The sequence below is a fragment of the Phocoena sinus genome, chromosome 3 (genome assembly GCF_008692025.1).
Source record: "Phocoena sinus isolate mPhoSin1 chromosome 3, mPhoSin1.pri, whole genome shotgun sequence".
NCBI lineage: Eukaryota > Metazoa > Chordata > Mammalia > Artiodactyla > Phocoenidae > Phocoena > Phocoena sinus.
In genome coordinates this window covers 159,605,082-159,629,641 of record NC_045765.1, presented here as the reverse complement: position 1 = coordinate 159,629,641, position 24,560 = coordinate 159,605,082, and the positions used below count along the sequence as shown (strand labels likewise).

Here is a 24,560-nt window from a genome sequence, read left to right as displayed (position 1 = left end):
ATTATTCGGCAATAAAAAAGGATGAAGAACTGATACACATTACAATATGGATGAGCCTTGAAAACATTACACAAGGTGAAAGCAGCCAGTCACCAAGGACCACATACTGTAGGATTCCATGTACATGAAATGTCTAGAAGGTAAAGCCAAAGAGACAGAAAGCAGATTGCTGGCAGCTTAGGGCAGGTGTAGGCAGGGACTGGGAACAGGGGGTGACTGCTAACAGGTGTGCTGTTCCCTTTATGGAGTGACGAAAACGTTCTGGAGTTAGATAGTGGTGATGGTTGCACAGCTATTAGTATATATGAGCGTTCGTATATGAGAATATTCTACCAGTAGTATACTTAGTGAATACACTAAAAACCACTGAATTGGATACTTTAAAAGGCTCACTTCTATATGTGAATTATCTCACAAATGGAAAAGAGCAGAGGGGGAGAGAGACAAACAGCTATAAGAAAATCAGGCTCACACCTGACTTCATTCACTCCCTGGATCCAGTTATCCCAAAGGCCATCTTCATCCCTGACCTCCCTCATTATGCAGGTCCAAGAGATTCCTCTTTCCAGTTTACACTGGTTTTTACTGAGTCTCCATCATTTACAAGCAAAGGAATAGCAGCTATTATTTTTGCAGCAGACAAATGTCATGACTTTCAGAAGACGTCCAGAATGCAATTCACTCACCCATGTCAACGACCATAAGTTTTACATGTTTTCCCTAGAACGTCAAAATGAGTTATTTCAGTGCTTTGACGATGTGATGTATGTTATACTAGAATTTTATCACCTGTATTATAGGAGGCAGTGGTGGGTTTGTTTCACTAGCCAGTGAATTCCCAGCACCTAGAACAGGGCCAGACACACTGGATGAGGGATAAGTATTCATTCACTCTGAATCCCAAATCCTATCTCAGGGCCCCGCGCACTGCCCAGGGAACACATGGTGGCATCTGCAGGAACCGTGCTGCTCACAGAGAGATGCAGCGTCACTCAAGATGTCAGTAAGAGGCCACAGAAACCGCATTGGATGCTTCCCCAGAAGGTGTGGACTCAAATCCAGCTCTACTACCTGTAGCTCAGGACAGCTGTAAATTACTTGAGACTTCTCCATGCAAACTGAGGAGTCATCTAACGTGTCTGTTGTACAAGCACAAGATCACACGAGACAGCTTACCAAAGTGCTCCAAAGGCACAGGGCCCTTGACACAGCGTGGCAGTATCTATATTTGGGGTCTTGCTGCCAGCACCTCCCAGGTCACACCCAGGAGGGCTTTCAGCCATCGTATGGCTTTCATTTCACTTTCCTCTGAATGCCAAGCTACAGAACCTAAAAACACACAGGCCTAGTTTAAATAACCACGGGAACTGACCTCTCCTCCCAACCACCAAGACTACAACTTCAGTTGCTTTCCAGCTACGAAGCACTTAAAAATAACTTGCAAAGACAGGCTACACCCATCAGGAAGCTGATGGGGGTGCTGAGGGTGGTGGAAACAGTCTAAGTGACCGAAGTGCCTGTGTTTGTTCCATTTGATATCTACCATGATTTTATCTAAATAAAATTATTTCTCTCCTGTGCCAAAACCCATTCCATCTCTTCTTGGGTTCCAGAGAAATCTTGGTAGAGAAAGACACTGTCTTAAAAAGGCAGCGTATCCAACAGCCCAGTGGCAATGCCAGGTTATGCCTCCATCACTAACTTGGGCTGAAATCTGAGATTCTTCTCCAAGGACACAGGCCTCTCCGTTGGAGGGCAGGTATAAGACATGGAGGAGGACACACAGGCACCTGGCACACGACAGGCCAGAGCGGCGGCAGAAGGCAGTGGGGTTTGTGGTGGTTTTGCCGTTGTTAAGTCAACCTTTCATTTTCTGAAGAGCTCCAGATTTTACAAAGAAGTTGCAAAGCTAATACAGACAGTCCCCACACACCTCCACTTGGGCTTCCCCAACTGTTAACATTCATCACAGCTAAGGAGCCAACACAGGTGCATTACTATGAATGCAACCCAACACTTCATGTGGATTTCACACCAGTGTTTCCCTGACGTCCTTTTCCTGTCCCAGGATTCCATCCAGCACATTCTACTTAGTCCTCACGCCTCCTCAGGGCTTCTCTGCTCTGTGACAGTGTTTAAAGGCTTTGGCAGTTTTGAGGAATACAGGTCAGGTATTCCGCAGAATGTCCCTCCATCAGGGACTGTCTTAGGTTACCCTGGAGTGTAGTGGTTTCCAATGATGGTTCAAATCCAGGAGTCAAACTGCCTGAATGGGAATCCTGGCTTTACTGCCCCTTAGCCACGTGGCCTGGGACAAATTAACCTCCACAGCCCTCGGTTTCCTCATCTTCAGAAGAATAGAAATAAACCCTCCCTCCCTCCAGGGTACTGTGGAGATTAAACAGGCTATAACTCTGAGAACGAAGGTGAGGGGATAGTCAGGGAATTCTCCACGGGGAGACACGGTCACCGACTGACTGAACACAGATGCTGGGCCACAGCAATCCCACTACTGGGCATATACCCCGAGAAAACCATAACTCAAAAAGAGTCATGTACCACAATGTTCATTGCAGCTCTATTTACAATAGCCCGGAGATGGAAACAACCTAAGTGTCCATCATCGGATGAATGGATAAAGAAGATGTGGCACATATATACAATGGAATATTACTCAGCCATAAAAAGAAACGAAATTGAGTTATTTGCAGTGAGGTGGATGGACTTAGAGTCTGTCATACAGAGTGAAGTAAGTCAGAAAGAGAAAGACAAATGCTAACACATATATATGGAATTTAAGAAAAGAAAATGTCATGAAGAACCTAGGGGTAAGACAGGAATAAAGACACAGACCTACTAGATAATGGACTTGAGGATATGGGGAGGGGGAAGGGTAAACTGTGACAAAGCAAGAGAGAGGCATGGACATATATGCACTACCAAATGTAAGGTAGATAGCTAGTGGGAAGCAGCCACATAGCACAGGGAGATCAGCTCGGTGCTTTGTGACCACCTAGAGGGGTGGGATAGGGAGGGTGGGAGGGAGACGCAAAAGGGAGGAGATATGGGAACATGCGTATATGTATAGCTGATTCACTTTGTTATAAAGCAGAAACTAACACACCATTGTAAAGCAATTATACTCCGATAAAGATGTCAAAAAAAAAAAAATGACGCTGGGCCAGAGACACAGGACAAAGATTCGTAACAGGCAAACCTGACTTCCTGAAACCTGCGGTCCAGACCTGACGCCACGAGGCTCACCTGGGGACACACACAGAGCACCCGCGTGTGGGGCGCTGGCGAAGGAACCAGGCCTCACGGGAGCGGGATTCTGAAGGATGAACAGGACCCCCCGCCACGGGCCAGTGGGAGTCTCAAGGTGAAAGGTCCAATTTCCTGCCAATTAGCTGAGGACCGGTGACGAAGATACACTGTCAACTGGCCTACCTGCTCTGTAAACCATCTGTAAACTATGAACAGCTCCACACACCGAAAAATGAAGGCATTCACCTTCCTCTAGTCCGAGAAAGAAAAGTCTCAAACTCTAACCGACCAGGCTCTAGAGACCACTGAAGCCTCCCCACTTACCAATAAAATGGGGGCCAAATTACATTGTTTTCCAATGCAGTACACTTTTTCCCAACTATATTTGTTAGAAAACAAACACAAAAAAAACCCCAGCAGCCAAGTCTTTGAGGTATCAACTTTTAATTCCACCTCAGTCCATAAGACTCTTGAGTCACTCAAAGCTTGGAAATTCTCAAGATCTCCTCGAGCAGAACTGATAGGTGGGCGGAAGCAGGGTCCAGGGCTGTAGTTAAGACCCTTCTGGGGGCGGACACAAGAATAAGCCAAGCCCGGGGGCAGGGGAATGGGTGAAGTCTGGAGCCTGCAAACAAATCGGCCCAGGGCCACTGGGGCGGGTAACTCGAAGCTCTGAGTCCTGACGCTAAGGGAGCTTCCTCCCGGACCCCTGGATGCCAGGCCCCACCGGCACCAAAGCGGCCCTGGCCCAATGCGAAGGCCCTGTGCCCCCCTTTCTCGTTCCCAGGAAACCTCTCACTACCCGCAGGCCAGCGGTGAGAACAACAGGCTCAGTCCAGCCAAGAGCTGCTTGCCCAGCGAGGGGCGAAAGGGAATTTCCTAGGAGTGGAGTCCAGCAGCCCAGTCTTCCTCCGTCCCGCCCGACTCCGTCCTCCCCAGATCACTGTAGCCACACCTGAAGCCTCACCACACACACACACACCAACTGCCCCGCTCAGTAAAAAGCCCGATTCATGGCTGGCAGCGAGGGCCTGCGTGCAACGCAAACCCACTAGGGTGAACCCCTGACACAGAGGGGCCCCTCCTGTGGAGCAGGGTGGACACGGGATGGGGGTAGGCGGGGCCAGGCAACAGCTCCACGGAGGCAGGACTCTGCCCCTAAGGCCAGCTTCAGGTCACTGCCCAGCTCCCGGCCTCTCCTCCCGCCATCCTCCTCCTGGCCTCACATCATTCTGCAAGACGGAGCCCTCCTCTACTTCCCGGCAGGAGCGCAACTACGGGAGAGGGAGCTCGGGACTCAGACGTCAGGCCGAGCAAATATCCAATAAGCTATCACGGGACAGAAAGGGTTCAGAAGGGAGGCTCTCGTCCCCTGATCTTACAGCAGAACCAAATGCCCATGGGAGCTTGCACAGCACCCAGGGACTAACTCCAGATGGGCAGAGCTGGAAGGGTGGGACCACACCCTGACTCTGGGCCCAGGCCTTCCGCGGGGGGTGGACCCAAACAAACGAGGGCTCCTTCCTCCCCCTGTCGCAAGTTCACCAATTCAGACATCCTCACACCTCCTCTGACTCCTAGGAAACACCTGATGCCCTTTGTAGACCCCTGCACAAAGCAAACTCCAGCTTAAACGAGTCCAACACCTAGCTTAAACCACTGACCTGAACAGCTGCCCCAAGAGGGGAAAGCATTAGATCCAAGCGAAACCAGGAAGGAAGAGAGGCAGGGAGGGAAGAAAGAAAAAGAAAAGGAAGGCAAAGGAAGGAAGTTAGGTAACAAGGTGAACAGCCTGCCCGCAAAGCAGAATGCACTGCTCAGGAGTAATGTACTATGCACGCGAAGTATGTCTCCGCCGCTCTTATTTACCCCAATAATGTACGCTCATTGCAAGCCAAGTGTTTGTCTTGAAATTATTTAGCCGAACGTCATTTCCAAACATGTTATTTAAAAATCATTTGAGAAGTTCTCACAAAACTGCACCCCTAACAAAACTGGCTTGCTAAACATTACCTAAAAATGTACGCTTTGTAAGCAAATGTCCTTCACTAGCATTATTAGGGACTCTGCAGTACCACCACCGTTGTATTGGCCCACCAATAAAACACCCATAGTATCCTACTCCAAGATTACTGAAAGTGCCATACTGGTGCGTGAAACCAGCATCCTGGACAAACCCACGGAAATCCGTGTTTAACCATAACTCGGCTGCACCAACGGCAATGCATCTTCCTTCCAGACTTCCGCAGAATGCCTAGGTACTGCTCTCTCTTACTAGCACCAGGCAAACTCGAAGGCCTCTTACGTCGTACAATCCAAACTTCTTTGTCCCCGCTACAAATGCCACAGCAGCTTGTCAACAGACACTGGAAATCTAGAGAAATCACCACTCATCTCCACTGCCCTGATCCTGGCGACGGTGATGGCTCTCCTGGGGACATCATATTTGGGCTCCAAAATCCAATCATTTAGAAGGGCAGAGCCAAAAGGGTTCAAAGACTCCTTCATTTGACTGGAAAGAGCAAAAGGAGCACCGTCCACCACCAAAGAGGTTTGTTTAAAATGCAAGTGGATCATAGAAAACCAGTGAGGACAAAAGGTGCCTGGTGGCTAACCGAGAATTCAGCCCGATCAGGGTGACCCACCAAACGCCACTGAGCATTTGAAGAGGTGTCACTACAACTCCACAGACCCCATTCATCTCAAGAACTCCTTGAACTCTTGTTGTTCTAAGAAAGCGCTGACCTGCAAGTATGTGTGCCCTCTTGCTGTCATCAATCAGAGACTGGGAGATAAGCCGAATTCTTCCAAGAAGCACTTCTGGCAGGCAGCGGAGGTCTGGAGCAGCTGAGCAGTCACAGAGGAAGTTGTACTGTCCTCCTTGGAGCTAACAGTGGCTAGAATCAGCTCCCAGGACTCCCGGGAGAGATATCCAGGAGCTCCCTGCTCCCTGGAGGGCAGTTCCCTAGGGACCCTACTTGCCTCCTGGGTAAGTGTCTCTTTAGCCCAGCGCTCCCCAACAAAAGTGATGCAAGCCACATATAGGGTTTAAAATTTTCTAGCAATCACGAACCTTTGGGGAAAGAAAAAGAAACAGGTGAGATTTTAATAATATCTGTTAAATAACATCTGTTACTTAACCCCAGAGAGATTATATGTTTTAACTTCAACATATAATCAATATAAAAATGGAGAATTTTATATTCTTTTTTTCTGCACTAATTCTCAAAGTGTGGTGAATATTTTACACTCAATGCACATCTCCGTTCAGAACATTTTCCACGTGCCCACTAGCCCCGTGTGCTAGTGGCTACAGCACTGGACCAGGAAGTTCTGTTAGACTCTACAGATGTAACTTTGTGAGCTAAGATGGTGGTGTGTGTACAAAGGCATGAACGCAATGTCTTCTTTTTATTTGCTTTTTCTCACTTTTGGGAATATATACAACGTCCCAGTGACAACCAGCAAAGGTAAATATGAATTACTCATCCTCACCTGCCCCCAACCTCACCTACCTTAGTTCAACATTCACCTGGGGGAGATAAAAGAACCATCGTTGTCTCTAACCTCTGAAATAACAATAAAAGAATGTGATAAGTCAGAAGTGCTCTAAGAATGTGAATTCCACATACCCAGTATACAAGATGATTAAAACAGCTTGGGGGAACTGGGTACACGAATTGCCCCGTGACATCTTGTTTTTAACCAAAGGGAGGAAGAAAAACATATCTGTTTACTGTAATACAAAACCCACAGCCATTTTAGCAGCTACGTTTTCTAAATTCTTGAACTCCTAATTGCACATGTCGGCTCATTATCTGAGTTATTGGTGGCTTAGAGTTAAGACAAATAAAACTAGACAATTAATTATACATTAAGCAGCAGAAAGTATGTGCTTTTCACCCTGAAACTACCCTCTTCTGCTCCCATCCATGACCAGATACGTTGAATGTGGTAACAGAAAGAGGAAAACGTCTTGCAGATGTAATAAGAGTTGTCCAAAGCAACTGTGTTTTTAATTGGGGTTTCCATGAGCTATAGGTTAGAAAGTGGAATGTACTGGAGGAACGGTAAAAACTACCCTGGAGCCCAGTGTGCGGGGATCTGAAGGCTGACTGCAGAAAAACTGGCAGATTTCCCCAAATACCCAGCAGAGAAGGAGGGGAGCAGCTCTGAGAGGCAAACTGGCTGTTCAAACCCCAGGGGGGTCGCTCCAGCCAAGCCATTGGTCCAACCCGGCCAAGCCATTTGTTCTCACTACTTCCCCACGTCCAGTCCACCTCCACCCTGACCTCGACCCCCGCCCTAGTCCCCTACACCTAATCCTAGCCCTCTTCCATCTACAAGCCGCCTTGGAACCAGCGTGATCCTGGCAAACCCTCCTTCCTGTCTTGCTTAAAGCCTCTTCCATGCTGACAAAATCCCTCCTGCGACCTATGGCCTATTGCACACTCTGGCCGCTTCCTCCCCCTTCAGCCTCGCCTGGATTCTTCTCAGGTCCCACCCAGCTTGCACTGAGTCTCTGCCCGCTGCCCTGCCAGCAATGCACCCTTTTAGCCTGGGCATCAACCTCACCCACCCTGGGAGGCCCTGGCCTGCTCGCTGCACCTTTGTCCCATGACGGAGAAATCAGTACAGAAATCAATGACTCACGATCCCAGCCCTGCCTGCTAGATGGAAGGACTGGCACCACCTGTGCTAGGAAGGACAGAAGGACATAGACTTCTAACAGTGACCAAGAACATGGTGGACTTCAGCACAGACTCCACCCATCTTGACGCTGGGCGAGGAGAGTTATGTTTGCCTTTTATCAGCCCTGCCTTATTAATGATGACCTTGACCTTCTGTGTCTTAGTTGCCCTAAACGTAACTCTACAGCATTTAAATAGGTGAGAAAGCTTGTAATACAGATTCTGGGGTTCACATTTGTAGAAACCAATAATAAAAGTGATAGCTATACCCTAAAAAACACAGCACATCCTGGCCTGTTCACCACCGGTTCTATGGTGCTACCCCGCAGGGCTGGCCAGACTCCTTTTCTAGACACAGAAGGGCACTCGGAATTCCCATCGCCCAATGTCTTGGCTCCCTGGAAGCTTCTAGAGCCAGACCATCATGAAGCCATATTCCCCACATTTAAAATGACTGATTTGAGAGGCCATTTGCTTTTTCAGTCCAGGAGAAGGTGTGCAAAAGGACTTTCGAGAACTCTGACCTGGGGGTCTATTTCCTTCATGAATCCCAAGGTAGATTCTCCCCCTTTCAGCAAATTCATTGTACCTGGGGAACCACCACCACCACCCAAATTCCAAATGCATTCATTCACTCTGCAAATGTTGACCTAGCCCTTGGCTGACAAGGCACCACGCCAGGGCCAGGAAGTCACAGGATTCAATGACGGGGACGTGGGCTTCGGGATCCAGCAGACCAGACTCCAATCCCCCCACTGACCACGTAACCTTGGAGAAAAACAGTAACGGGACACCCTGACCCCGTGCCAGCCGCCATTCTAAGCACTTCACGTGCGCCCACTGGTTTAACTCTAACGACCCTATAAGCGAGCAACGGATGATGCCTCATTTAACAGATGTGAGAAACGAGGCACAGAGCCATTAAAAACACCTGCCCGAGGTCCCAGAGCTAAGAGGCGGTGGAACGGGTTTGCTTTTTCTTTTTTGATAAAACAGCTTTATTCACATGTAACTTATGTCCCATAAAAGGATTTACATCCAAGCAAGTCCATCATCCTCGCATCCCACATAATTCTGTGTCTCCCGTCACTTAGCTTTCCTGAGCCACAGTTTCCTACTTTACAAAATGCCAATGATAAACAGGGGGTTAAATAAGGGAATCAGTAAAAGCAGCCCACCCAGTACCTGGCTCAGAGAATGACCCAACAGCCTGAAAATGAATAAAAGACAGTCTGCTCTCCAAGAGTTTAATCTAATCAGAAACAACACTAGTAAATAGAGAAAATAGCCATAATAAAATGCAGAGAGAGATAAATGACACAAGAAGGGCAGATAAAAACACAAAGGGGAATTGTGTGTTTAAATGGAGGATCTGTATTCCTGGAACTGAAGTATTTACAACAGAGCAGCTGAGCTGGGAACGCTGAGTTTACCATCACTCCATCACTCAAAACACAAAACTGCCGGGAGAACGGCCCAGAGCCTCTGTTAACAAGATGAGTCTTGCATATCTGACACATACAACATGAGGCAATGAATCACGCTTGCTGTGGAGGGCAGTCTCAATCCCCTTTTCGAGAGACGGTTTTGACTCTTTCGGCAAACCAACACACACTTGGCTTCCAAACCCTCCGAAAGAAACACTCGCAAGAACGGATTTAGTGTATTCAGCCTCATACACGTGCTTGGTCTCATTCCGCAAAGCTCACTGTTGTTTTCTGAGGATAATCACCTCCCTTACTGACCTGGAAACCCTCTTCTCCCAAACTGTTACTGACCTTGGAGCCAGAGTCCCAGGGCTCTCAACAGAGAGGGAGGGCAGGGGGAAGAGGGCTGACAAAGGAAATGGTCTCCCGCACTAAGGCCAGCCGCTCTCCCACAATCAAAAACCCCCCACCTGCCAGGGCCACAGGCCTATTTCAGGTCCACTGATTGGCAAGGGCCACCAAGCACAAAAGTTCTGCAGAGGTCACCCACAGCAAAAGACAGCATTACTTTAGACGCAACCCACTTTCAAATATGTTTTATGGCTCCCAGGAACCCAGTGACACCAAGTGATCATTTGTTGTTTGCTTTAGAGAATAAACTCCCTTCTCTGGATGGAACTAAGAAATTTAACTCCTGATTTCAAAGATATTAACTGGCCGGCTGGAGCGTTCGCACGCAAATCACCCTGCGCACTGACCCACACGCAGACAATGCACGGGTCCGGGGTGAGAGCTGGGGGAAGTGAAGAGTAACTTGTTAACAAAGTGACATCTGAGGAGGGAGAACAATCCAGCCGTTGTCGAGTCCGATTTCCTGTTCCATATCTTCCATGGCAAATTTTAAAAAAAGGGAAAAAAGCCCCCTTAGATTAGGACAGACACATCCTCAACTGCGGTCTCTGTCAGAAGCAACAGAGATATCTTGGCATTTTTCACAGAAGTGATTAAGTGTCTCTCACACACGGCCCATATCCATTACAGGCCCCGAGGGTACCCACTGCCTGGCAGAACCGCTGCTGTCCCATCCCGGGGCCACAGGCAGGCTTCTGAAAGGGCGTCCTGGTGGGAATGAGGGGTAGGGTCCCAAATGGACCCCCCCCCCCAAACCCTCCCCACTACAGACCTGGATGAAGAGCTGGCGGGTTGCTCTGAGGACTAAAGGAACGGGCATCCCTTACTTCAGGAGGGGCCTAAAGCAGGCTTCCCAACGTCAGCGACACTGACAACAGAGGCGGACAAGTCTTTACTGTGGGAGGTTGTCCTGTGCACGGTAGGAAGTTTAGCAACATCACTGGCCTCTACTCGCTGTATAACCCCGACCCCCAGTTGTAACAAGCAAAGACCTGTAAACATTGTCAAATGTCCTCTGGGGCCAAAATACCCCCACTGAAAGTCACTGGTGAAAAGGGAAGAAAACTGTTTAATGCCCACTGACATCCCACCGGACGGCGGTTTTAACTCGTTAACCACCAAGGACTGGACATCAAAATCCAGCATGGCCCGATCCACCTCAAATCATCTCTCCAGACTTTCTCCTTCTCCGCCCCCAGCTTGAAGGTCTCTACCATCACCAGGTGCAAAGCTGACATCCTCACCCATCCCATCTCCCAAACCAAGAAGTGCCAGAAAGCTGCAGATCCTGCCAGGCCTTCCACGGACATGTCTCCTGATTCACCCCCTCCCCTCTCAACCCCCTTGGCTAATGTGGAGAAAACTATCTACATTCAAGAACCCACCATGAGGTACTTCCCTGGTGGCGCAGTGGCTAAGAATCCGCCTACTGATGCAGGGGACATGGGCTCGAACCCTGGTCCAGGAAGATCCCACATGCCGCGGAACAACTAAGCCCGTGCGCCACAACTACTGAGCCTCTGTGCCACAACTACTGAAGCCTGCGCACCTAGAGCCCGTGCTCCACAACAAGAGAAGCCACCGCAATGAGAAGCCGGCACGCCACAACAAAGAGTAGCCCCCACTCGCCGCAACTAGAGAAAGCCCGTGCACAGCAGTAAAGACTCAACGCAGCCAAAAATAAATAAATATATTAATTAAAAAGAAAAAAAAGAACCCATCATGATTTCTGAGAGTCACTTAAACTTTACTCCTTCTGCTTCTACTCTTGGCCTCTTTTTAACTTTATTACATGGTGGAGCCAGGATTCAAAGCAGAAGTCATTCCAGGGCACGTGCTCTTGTAATTACAGGATGTCCTCTACATACGAACCTTCAAGTTGCGAACTTTCAAAGATGCGAATGTGTGTTCCATCAACATCAGGTATGAGTGAAATTGCAGCTTGTCCTCTGTCTCCTGTTGCTGATGACCCTTCAGCTCTACCCTCTCCCACCTCCTCTCCCCCCCTCCAGTCAGTAACTCTTCTTGCCTGTTCACTCCATGCCAGTCCCTGTATGCCAGCTGTTGTACTGTACTTTTCAAGGTACTGTAAGATTAAATATGTTCTTTTGTGTGTGTGTGTTTTTTATGTATTATTTGTATGAAAAGTATTATAAACCTATTACAGTACAGTCCTATATAGCTGACTGTGTTAGTTGGGTACCTAGCCAAACCTTGCTGGACTTACAAACAAAACTGGACTTACGAACGCAATCTCGGAATGGAAGTCATCTGTATGTAGGGGGCTTACTGTATACTACACTGCCTCTCCAGTGGGAGACAGAAAATGAGTCAACAGAGGAAATGGAAGTAGAGTGAGTTGGTCACAGGAAACACAACAGCCTGGGAAAACCAAGGGAGAAAGTATCAACTGCTACGGAGAGGACTAAAGAAATGACCACTGATCACTCAGCCTGATGATCTGATCATTGCTGATGGTATTTTCATTTAGAGTGATTTCCTGAAAAATGAAAACCCACAGGACAATTTCATCCATCCCTAAGTAAGGCCCAAGTGCTGCCACTATGTCGAAAAGGATTCTGCAGACAATATCAAAAGACTTTTATGCTGCAACGCTTACAGATGGAGATATAGCCTCCCTCTTTTTTAAAAAAACATCCACAGAATAGACAACATCAGTGTAGATAAAGGCAAGCAAAGTATACCTATGGTTTTGCTTTTTAATGCATCTACCGTGGGAGAAATATGGGAAATCCATTCTTTGGCATTTCCAGATCTTAGCTGCTGAGAAGATGCAGCAAACATCCGTGTGACTTCATCTGTCTAAGCTTTAAATATTACTTTAAAATGTAATATAGGGGCTTCCCTGGTGGCGCAGTGATTGAGAATCCGCCTGCCAATGCAGGGGACATGGGTTCAATACCTGGTCTGGGAAGATCCCACATGCTGCAGAGCAACTAAGCCCGTGCGCCACAACTACTGAGCCTGCGCTCTAGAGCCCGCGTGCCACAGCTACTGAGCCCAAGTGACGCAACTACTGAGGCCCGTGTGCCTGGAGCCTGTGCTCTGCAACGGGAGAGGCCACTGCAATGAGAAGCCCGTGCGCCGCAACGAAGAGTAGCCTCCACTTGCTGCAGCTAGAGAAAGCCTGCATGCAGCAACGAAGACCCAACACAGCCAAAAATAAATAAATAAAATAAATTTTAAAAATAAAAATAAATAAAATGTAATATAAAATCTTACCTTTACCTCTCTACTATTAAAGAGTAAAAAATTGATGAATCTCTTAAAACTAAAGCAAAAATCACCTCTGAATATTATCTCAAGCAAAAAAGCTATAAATTCCTATCAGCTGGCAATACTTAAGGTGAATGATAAAACCAACATACAACTGTGTGATCATGCATGTGAAATCACACATGTGAGCAAACTGACGGTCAAAGTATGAGCCTCAGGCTCCTGTGAATGAAGCTACCATTATGTTTTCTAAAGACTCCTTTACCTCTGGCGTATGTAGGCAGGGGTGTGTGGGGTATGGGTAAACCATTTAAAATAAGTTTATTAGTTAAACCAATTGAAAATAGAGGGACAAAGTGGGACCTGTGTTAAAGCCACCCTGACACTCTGCTCCAAGGCCACAGAAGTACATCCATTCCCTTCTCTCTAAATGCAGGCCTCCTGCCAGACAGAAAGCAACATAAATAAGTATAGACATATACATATTACATATATATAAAATTTATCAATAAATATACATTTTCATACAATGTGTTTTATACGCATTTATTTATATAAAACCAGAGCCAACACTAGAATATTATTCAGATGTAAGATGGAATGAAGTACTGATACATGCTACCAAGTGAATGGAAACTCAAAAACATGCTAAGTGAAAAAAGTCAGACACTAAAGGTCACATATTGTACAATACCATTTAAATGACATATCCAGAATAGGCAAATCCACAGAGATAGAAAGCAAATTGGTGGTTCCCAGGGACTGGGGGAGGGGTGAATGGGGAATGAATGTTTAATGGGTTCCGGGTTTTATTGGAGGGTTAAATTAGCTCATAAGGGTGAAGCCAACAGGATCAGTGTCTTTCTATGAGACCTCGCTCATGCCCACACGCTCTTTTTCTCTCTCCCCACATCCATGTGAGGGCACAACCAGAAGGTGGTCCTCTGCAAGGCGGGAACAGAGTCCTCACCAGAAACCAAACCTGCCAGTACCTTAATCTCGGACTTCTAGCCTCCAGAAACATAAGAAAATAAAAGCCTGTTGTTTAAGCCACCCAGTCTGTGGTATTTGGTGATGGCAGCCCGAGCTAAGACAGTAGAGTTATGGTCAAACCCGTTTTACAAATAGGAGCATGAGGCACTGAATGGTGATGGTCAAACCCAGTTTATACGTGGGAACACGAGGCACCTGCCCAAGGTCACACGCCCAGCAAGCAGGAGGACAGCGTCCAAACCCAGGCGGTGTGCTTCCACGGCCTTCCCTCTATACTACGTTCTGTGGGGAGGTGCTCAGTCTTGGTGAATGAATGCAAAGATGAAGAGGGATGGGGCAGAATCTTAGTATGGCATCCAACCCTCCAAACCTCTCATCTCGGCAAAAAAAAAAAGAAAAAAAAAAGAATAGTAAACTTTTAAAATTGAAAAATAAAGTTTTACCCCAAAAGACAAGATTATCCGGCTTCTAACCCTGGCTTAGCCAAGTAAAACAAAGAATAGTCCCAAAACACTGAATCACGTGGGGATCCATTCCGAAAATGCAGAAATTCAACCTAGATACCACCCTTGCAAAACGGTTTCACAACACAGTAAATATTTTTTGGAAGCGAATTAAAACTAACCCAAAGGAAAATCGAGGCCATTCTAGTCCTTTCTTTTGCTCCAAAGTTAAGAAACATCACTGCCTCACTATGTAGAGGACACAAGCCCCAGTCAAGTCGTGCTTGGCCCACTCGGTGAAAACCAAAATGTACAGCATTACTTGTCAACATTTTACAAACTGGGACAACTCACAGAAATCTACATATCTGGTCTCTCTTTAAAAACTAGAAGACTGGACCCCCCATGGTGGCACAGTGGTTAAGTATCTGCCTGCCAATGCAGGGGACAGGGGTTCGATCCCTGGTCTGGGAAGATCCCACATACCACAGAGAAACTAAGCCGGTGTGCCACAACTACTGAGCCTGCGCACCACAACTACTGAAGCCCCTGTGCTCTACGGCCACCATGCTGCAACTACTGAGCCTGCATCCTGCAACTACTGAAGCCTACATGCCTAGAGCCTGTGCTCCACAGCAAGACAAGCCACTGCAATGAGAAGCCCATGCACCACAACGAAGAGTAGCCCCCGCTCGCCGCAACTAGAAAAAGCCAGCGCACAACAATTAAGACCCAACACAGCCAAAAAAAAATAAAATGAAAAAAATGGAAAAAAAAAAACTAGAAGACCTACATTTGTAGAGACGTGGATGGGCCCAGAGACTGTCATACAGAGTGAAGTAAGTCAGAAAGAGAAAAACAAATATCGTGTATTAACACATATATGTGGGATCTAGAAAACGGTACAGATGAACCAGTTTGCAAGGCAGAAATAGAGACACAGATGTAGAGAACAAATGTATGGACACCAAGGGGGGAAAGCAGGTTTGGGATGAATTGGGACATTGGGATTGACATACATACACTACTACGTATCAAATAGATAACTAATGAGAACCTGCTGTATGGCACAGGGAACTCTACTTGGCTGTACAGCAGAAACTCACACAACGTTGTAAACCAACTATACCCCAACGACAACAAAATTATTTTCAAAAAAATGAAAAGGCAAAAAAAAAGAACAAAACTAGAAGACCTAGCAAGATGGAGCTTTAATTCTTTCAGGTCTGTGAGCTCAGCTAACCACAGTCCCCACTGCTCCCTATAGCTCACTTTCTTACCTGCCGGCCCCTAATCTGCAATCCTTTTACGTAGTGCCTCCTGTAGTCTGGGTCTCGATACACGTTTTAGAAAACGCATTATTTTGCACATAATGCCTCCATTAAGGGTAAGATTTTGAAGGAAAATGTTTCAATTATTTAACGGGCTTGTCGAGCAGTGCTCTTAATTAAACTTGGCTCAAATCAAAAGAAAAGGAGTATGTTTTTAGACCAGTCTTGGACATAATACATTAAATCATATCTTAATTCTGACCAAATGGCAGAATAAAGCTCTTTTTAAAAGCATGAATTCTAGCCACCCAAGTGAGTGAGTATTCATTTATAGCTGCCAGGGGTTAAGGCTTCCAACGTTTTTTACCCACCACCCTGCCCCACCACTAACACACACCCCCCCCCCATGTCACCGCCTCAGTATTGAATTTCAGCCTCCAGCAAGTCAGACTTTTTCCATTAGTTAGGTTTGGGATGATTCCTGAGCTGCAGGCACGCTTCCTGGCCAACTGCCAAGCGAACACTAGAATGGAAGAAAATTGTTTATTCCTCAAAAAATAAAGAACTGATTCTATCTTCCCTTTGGTTTTCATAAAGTTCACCAAAAAGGAGCCTACGTTTCTCACAGTGCTTCCATTCTGTTGGATAACCTAACCCAAATCTCAAAAGTCACTGCTCTCTTCCCAGTTATAAAACAAACGGTTTTCATATTCAGAATTGAAAGGTGCTAAAAACAAATTTTAAAAGGTCCAAGCAGTTATCAATATTTTCTTAACACTCTTGCCGATTAATTTAAAAGATCCAAACCTTGGGTAACAATCAACTCTTCTTTGACTAGCAAGAGAGCAGGGAGCTGTATGCTTGGTAACTCTGGAAGGACTCCAGGTCTTTGTGCCATGAATTACTTGTGAACATTTCAAACTGTGATTTTCTGCTTCTCCTCGCGCGGCCATCTGAAACTCAAGATTGAATGACTAATTTCAAGTTTCACCCCTGGTGTCAGAGAACCTTCTTCTTTACAAGTCTGTGAATGAAGTCATCTCTTGAAAAACCACACCTGTAGGGTGGATACTCCAGGTGAAGGAGGAAGAAGAGACCTGTCATCACTGAGACACCCCAGAGGGCAACGAGTCAGAGCGAGGGCTGGAGACCAGGAGGGGATGGTCCCACACAGAAACACGATCAATCCTGAGCAGTGGCCAAACCAGGGGCAGGTGTGTGAAGACAAGTTAGAGCTCCAATTCATGTGTATGTATGAAAGTTCAAAAATGAGGACAGAAAAAGCAGAGCTCCAAATACAACAGGCAAAGCAAAGCCCAGACCTGCAGTGGAGGCCATGGGACACAGCTGCTGAAGAGACACCAGAGAAAGAGTAACCTCCATAATGTGGGTTACTTTCTGCACCTCAGGGCTGAAAACTTTTATATCGTCTCAGTCAAGGCAAGAAACGATACACCACACTCAGCTCGCCTGGGCTCCTTACGGAAAAAAAGCAGGTCCCTTGGAACACGATGGGCAGTAAGCTAAGTCAGGAAAGGCAAAGGTACACTAGCAACTTCTGTCTGATCTCAACATAAAGGATAAAGACCTTAATATGCCAACGTGAGAGCAGCTTGGCCAAGAAGGCTCACCACTGATCCCACCTGCTGGCCACACAGCCACTCCAGGTGATTCTGACCCATGACAACCTTTCCAAGGTCTTTCATGAGCTTCTGCTGGAATCCTCTAGGGAGCATGCAGGGCCCATTCTTGAGATAACCTAAATATCCATCATCAGTAAAGCTATGCTGTCAGACAGTGGCTGGCAAAAGGGCAAATCGAAATGTCCATGACCATCTCCTCGTTGGGACCAGTGATATCCCAACAAGCCCACTATGTCACTGTTAATTCTGTAGGCTCGTTATTTCTGCCGAGTCCACTATTTTCATTTTGCCAATTTGCAAATATTGAGTTCTGAGCCCCAGCCTTGTCCTATATTTGAGGGAGTCCTAGACAAAACACACCCTCAACTAGATACGCAAGCCATGACAATAACCTTGAAATAAAGTTGCTGCCAAGCATGGGATCCTACTGCCCTGGGAAAAGTCCAAACGTTTGATAAAATCCACAGTCAGTCTTCCAGACTGGCAATATCCACCTGGCTGGGAGAGCTGTAATAAGCTCACAAGACATCAACTTGGAAGAGGAGAAACGAACACACAGGCTCTGGAGTCAGACAAGAGACCTGGAATCCCATCTACTAGCTGCGTGACTTGACTAGTTACTTAACCTCTCTAAGCCACAGGTTGTTCAACTCTGCGTGGAATTAACAATAGTTCCTAACCCGCAGAGCGTTCAATGAGATGATGGATATAAGAGGCTCAGCGGAGCACATGGCACCAACTAAGTGTCTCATAAATGTCCTCTACTCTTATTGTCAGTTTTAGAGGTTTATAGCTTCTAGATAAATCTGAGGGACCTTTCAAGGTGCATCAGTTGGTCAGCTGTATTTCCTTGGTGTCCTCTGGTGCCCTCTCCATTGAGTCTTGGTCTCAGTAAGGACGGGTGGGAATCCCACCCACAGCCAGATGCCGGCTTTAGCACAGCCTTGGTCTCACAAGCATCCCAGGTCAGTCACAGGCTTGCTGGCACAACTGAATCAGGCTGAATTCCATCAACACTGGTCTTTAATGAGCAGTGATCCCCGAAGCAAAGAAATCACTCACCATCCTTGAGTTTATCGTTAATCTGAACTAACCGAGCTGGTGAATAAGTCCTTGGTACATGTCTCTTACCAGGCACGGCTCGGTCCAGAGTGGTGAGTCCAAGCCTCCGTGATGATGTCATCGCTGAAACCTCATTACCAATATCAAGCTCAGATTTCCATCCTGAACCACGTCCAGAGTCCTTAATTCCACATCAGGGTCAGTTAATGTGCAACCAATTATCCACTTAGTAAATTAATGTTATGTTAGCAGATAGTGGTATGGACTCTTGTTCTGACAAATTAAACATCCCATTTAGAGCCCTGAGGAGTCCTTTTATTTAAATGATGCCCAATCAACAAAGAAAGCATGCATGACACTAAAATTCATCTAGAAGGATGTCTCATTGACAGGTTAAAAAGCAACGAAGGAATAGAAAATAAATATTTCCTTTTTTGGTCCACCTGCTAGAGGGGAGGAAAAGGTGAGAAGAATCATGGAAAGAACTCACTCCTAGTACGATGTACACTTTAAATATCTTACAATTTTATATGTCATTTATACCTCGTTAAGCCAAAAATTTACAAAAAACTCACTCCCACACCACAAATTAAATCCAAGAATTGTAAGATGAACCCAACCTAATTTCCCTCCTGCCTGAAGGTTTGGTGAGAACAGTAAAGGCTTGGTGAGAAGCAGTGAGTGTTCTTCCACTGATTTTCAGCAAATAAAAGTTCTGCCTGCTGATTCAACTACCTTTACCAAGCTTCCAGTGATTCATTACTATGGCTTGCAACAGAACAACATACTGGGTGAAAATTAAGCAGAAAGAAAATAAAAATCACACTCATCAAAATTGGGAGAAGCGGAAAAGAGAAGGTGTGGCGTGGGATTTGTTGGTAAAGGTTCACTTATCCTGTTCAAAGAAGCTGGCTCTTTCATTGTCAGGGTTGCTACCCCAAGTGCTTGGAAATTGACAAACCACAGGAGAGGTCAGAGAGCCAGAGGGCAGATCTTGAGTGCTGACCCTGGTTAGCTTTCTTCCATCTCAGAAATATACACAACCATTTCCTGATATTCTGTGACCAAACTTGTCCTAAGGCCTGTTCCTTTGCTTTTTAGGATAAGTGGAAGCTCATAGTTCAGAAGACCTAGACAAATTACTCTATACCCCACTACATAAATACACAGATTTATATATATGTATAAATGTTTTATTTAGAAAATTTTGGAATAAATATAACTAAGATATAACAATCGATCTAGATAGATTACTAAGCTATAATAGAATTCAGATATGAAAATTAAATAACAATCAGATGAATGCATCATACACAAACACATATCCCTAAAAATTACACTACAGAAGCTGCTTTGACAGGAAGAATTTTACTTAGAAAACACAGAAAATTAAAATAAAATAAAAAAGGGTTATAGAATCAAGTCAATCTTCTAACTCAGGATTTCCCAGCCTTGGCACTGTTGACGTTTGGACTGAATCAACTCGGGTTGTGTGGGACTGTCCTGTGCTTTCTAGGATGTTTAGCAGCATCCCTGGTTTCTACCCACTAGATGCCAGTAAGCCCCCTCCTCCCATCAGTGGTAACAACCAAAAATGTCTCCGAACATTGCTAAATGTCCCCGGGGAGCCAAAGTCGCTCCCTGTTAAGAATCACTATTCTATATAAAACAGACTTCTAATTCCATCCCAAATGATGCACCCAGCCCTTGGCAACATCCAAAGTGTACACTTTATGACCAAGAACATATCTGCTGATTCAACCAGGCTAGCACTTTCTTTTTTAAACTACAAAATCTGTATCTTCTTAGGAATGAAAAACATTAGCAGCTACCATATCACCACCTTAACTGAATTACAGCTTTGAAAAGTTGATTTCGATGTAAACCATTATCTTTTAAAAATCTCACATCATGGGCTTCCCTGGTGGCGCAGTGGTTGAGAGTCCGCCTGCCGATGCAGGGGACACGGGTTCGTGCCCCGGTCCGGGAAGATCCCACATGCCGCGGAGCGGCTGGGCCCGTGAGCCATGGCCGCTGAGCCTGCGCGTCCGGAGCCTGTGCTCCACAACGGGAGAGGCCACAACAGTGAGAGGCCCGTGTACCGGAAAAAAAAAAAAAAAAAGAGAAAGAAAGAAAATCTCACATCCGTTGAAAGGTCAATGTCCAATATGTTTTTTTAAAGTTTTAGCACTAGCTGTGAACCTAAAACTGCTCTAAAAGAAGAAAGTCTCTATTAGCAAAAAAAGAAAAAAATGCATCCTTAAACTTGAATGAAATAGCATTTTCATCTATCTCTGCTGAGGAAGATGTGAACAGTCCTAAACCATGACCAGTCAGCTGAGTGCCACCTACATACACAGGGCAGACAAAGTGATCAGCTCCACAGATGACAAGCGAGATTCACAAACTGCGCACAGATTCCACAGCAAATACGCCTTCTCTCAACATTGCTTCATGGGAATCTGGAGTTTATCAGAAACAGACCAAAGCCAAGAAAAATGACTCAGGAAACTCAGTGCGACCTTCGCCTTCCATAGAGATGCTCTCCAGAAACCTACAAATATTTCAGTGAAGCTATTCTTTGAAATCTTCTCTCCAAACACAACTCCTACTATGCCTGTCACTCAGGATGAATGTTCAGTTGCTGCCATCACAAAAGCAATCGGAAGGACTATGTCTTTGGTTTGTTTGATTATAGGAAAATTTCTATCCCCTGTTGCAGTCGCTGGCAAATTAGGTAATTCTTCTGGGGCTTGTATCTCGTGACTTTGGTCTGCTCTCTATGGAGAAGCAAATACACATTCCCAAAGCTCTCCACACGGATTCTGTCTTTACCTCCTTCTCTACAAACTACTGTTCAGCTGCATGTCTAGTTCCATACACAGCTGAATATCTTTGGGTCCAAACCCTGGTTCCACCACTTCCCAGCTGTGTGAACTTAAACAAATTACTTCACTTCTCTAAGACTCTCTATTTTCATATGTAAAATGGAGATGAGACTGGTACCAACCGTATAAGGCTACGGGGCAGATTAAATGAATTAATCCATGTCAAGAACTTAGCACAGCCCCAGCCCAAGGTACGTGAGTGATCAATACACTTTTGCAAGTTAAACAACTGGACAAAAGAAAATGCAGACGGCGTGAAGGCTGGAAAGAGCACAAGGGCTACGCCACGATGCAGATTCCATGTATTCAAATTATCACCAAAATCCCACACTATATTAAATCCTAAATCTACATCGTATTTCCTCCTTGGACAAATGAACCACTGACTTGAGTTGGAATACACTGCTAGAATATACATGTTTCTTCTCTTTAAAAGGTAATTTTGTCCTAAGCTGGGTGTGAAAAAGACATTTTTAAAAATTAGCTTCCAAAAACTTACTTTCCTTGAGGGAACAGCTATTCAACTTCATCAAACATTTTATAATAATGCAAAAGAACACCCTCAAGGGACCTTTTATTCTTCTGACATATCCTGTTTCCTTGTTTCAAGTGCACAGGCCAACTCTAAAGATCCCCATTTAGGGATCTGGTGGAGGTTTAAGAGCCCAGGGGGATTTTAAGAGACTCAAAAGGACACAACCTAAGTCATATTTCTGACCCCATCATTTGGTGATAAACCCTGGGTAAAGGAACCTAGTTCTCTGTGCCTCAGGGAAGAGGAATCTACCTGATATCTCAAAGACAATAGTGAATAAATATAAAGTTACATTCCCGGTGAAGAGCCATCTGAACTCCTTGAAAGAGATTTTAATTTCAGAAGCACATTTTCTCAGCACTGCATACAATCCACAAAAGGGCAAGGCCTAAGGCAGCCAAGCTAGACCACTTTTTGCTACCTGTTTTACTCTTAACACTGATGACTCGTGTTCTAATTTTTATGGTAAAATACTGAAAAATAATAACTATGGTGAAAATACAGATGCACAATTTACCCTTCACAGTGTATGCAAAGAGTCCCTGACTTGCTATCCAAAATACTGTACGGCAAGAGCCAATCGTCTTCACTTCACAGCCAAGAGCTCATTTTATCAGATGTTTTTTATTCTGATATATACTTTGAAAAACAGGTGATTCCATCTTTAAAAGATTTATAGAAAGGGCACATTGGCCTTTTCAAAGAGAACCTTAAGTGAATGTGGTTTTCGAACCCAAAATACAGTAAGCTAGCCCACCAGACCTACCCAAAGGCAAGAAGGAAATTGTTACAGCTGAAAAAGCTACACTCCCAAGAGAGACATCCAAGAATTTCAGTGGTTCTCAAGGTCTGAAAATTAATGCCAGAATTTACAGTGGGCACCTGACTTCATATCCTTGAAGTTGAACTTGGCATCTACTTTTGTGAGAATCCCCAAAGGAATGAAAAATTTATGGAAACTCATCAGGATTAACAGGGCGGTATTCTGATGACCCCATTCTAATAAGGCAAGTAGGGTGTTAAAACAGTGGGGAGGCTGCTTGTAACTTTCATCTTCTTAGAAAACTCTAAGCAGTTCATAAACACTGCCTCCTAAAGATTCTGCTTCTGGAGAGCAAACAATACATCTACTAGGTGTGGACAGAAACCCTTAGGCAACAGGACCTTGGTATAAGATACTTCAGTCCGCACACCAACAGTTCTGCCTGCCTCGGTCAGCAACCATGATGCTACACTGAACATGTATGTTTTATATATGAATATGTAACATACGTATATGTGTATCTATATTACAGATATTCACACATGCGCATAGGTACACAGGTACATATATGATATATTAATCTCTTATATAAACCAGTTTAAACAAACAAAATCCCTCTTTTACACTTGAGAAGCAACAGCTCATCTACTTGCTGTTGAAACACTCACTGGTCATACTCTAGACACATACTTGGCAGAAAAACAAGAGCAGGTGGGCATTATTCATATAAAACAGGAGTTACAATGACAGAAAATTCCTATGTGGAGAAACCCTGTGACAGACAACCTAGGTGGCGAAGAGCAGAGCACAGGGCGTCTCTCTAGGACCTCGCGCTCATTCTCGGCTCAAGTTTTAATTACAAAAGGAAGAGGGTAGCAAGGTCAGGGGTCCTGGGTGGAGACAGCAGAGCTAGGTGGAGGGCTGGCTCAGAAGCTGGCAGTAGGCGGCAGGGGAGTTCAGGCTGCGTGTCCTTGGACTGGGGGAGCTGTCACATGGCCCCTCACTGCGGTGGGGGGGGGGGGGGAGATTACAAACAGGAGTTCCTTTCCACGGGATTTACCTCTCTACATGTTGCTCCCCTGTACCTGATAAGCTCTTTTTTCAAATCATGGGACCAGAAGCAGTAAGAAGTAGGCTGTAAGAAGGAGCCCAGTAAGAAATAACTGGGAAATGCTCCCCTCTCTCCTGGGTTCATCTGCACTGGGCACTCCTCCCGAACTGGCCAGACCCAGGACCAGAGTGAGGGTGCGTCCCTGCTCTGTGCTCTGTGGCTCCCAGCCTGCAGGGTGGAGGCTGGGCCTTGTCTGTTCCACCGTCCACCCAGACGATCCCTCACAGTGGCCACGACCACATACCCGACAAGTCAGGACACTTTCCCTAGCCGTGGAAGTCTTGGCTTACATCAAAGAAACCCCCTTCCATCCCGGCCTGCCAAGATACTGGTGGATGACTGGAATATCTTGTAGCATTCTTTTTTTTTTTGCGGTACGCGGGCCTCTCACTGCTGTGGCCTCTCCCGTTGCAGAGCACAGGCTCCGGACGCGCAGGCTCAGCAGCCATGGCTCACGGGCCCAGCCGCTCCGCGGCACGTGGGATCTTCCCGGACCGGGGCACGGACCCATGTCCCCCGCATCGGCAGGCGGACTCTCAAGCACTGCGCCACCAGGGAAGCCCTCCTGTAGCATTCTTGTTCCGCATCCCAAGAAGTCTGGGCTGCAGCGAACTCCAACACTGCCCGCCTGGCTGGTCCAGGTGGGGCTGTCACATGTTTCTGACCTCGACAGCCTAGCCATCAAAAGTCACTGATATCACACAGCTTCCGTCTCGGCGAAAGAGACCACGAGTAGGAATCTGCTGGTAAGTAGGATGGTGAGCAAGGGTTCAAATGCACCGGGTTCGACTGAATCGACCTCAAACTGCTTAAGACAG

General features: G+C 46.0%; 1 protein-coding gene across 2 annotated transcripts in view; it reads right to left on the bottom strand.

Annotated features, from left to right (window-relative positions):
- Window positions 1-24,560, bottom strand: part of MYO10 (myosin X) — a 216,367-nt gene that overhangs the window by 180,515 nt on the left and 11,292 nt on the right. Inside the window, exon 1 of one of the 2 annotated variants that reach the window (XM_032627991.1) lies at window positions 6,013-6,213. The exons of the other annotated variant lie outside the window; for it this stretch is intronic. Coding sequence (XP_032483882.1) covers window positions 6,013-6,042 — 30 coding nt within the window. The 5' untranslated portion in view covers window positions 6,043-6,213. Of the gene's footprint in view, window positions 1-6,012; window positions 6,214-24,560 lie in introns of those variants that run through there. 2 annotated transcript variants of the gene reach the window in all.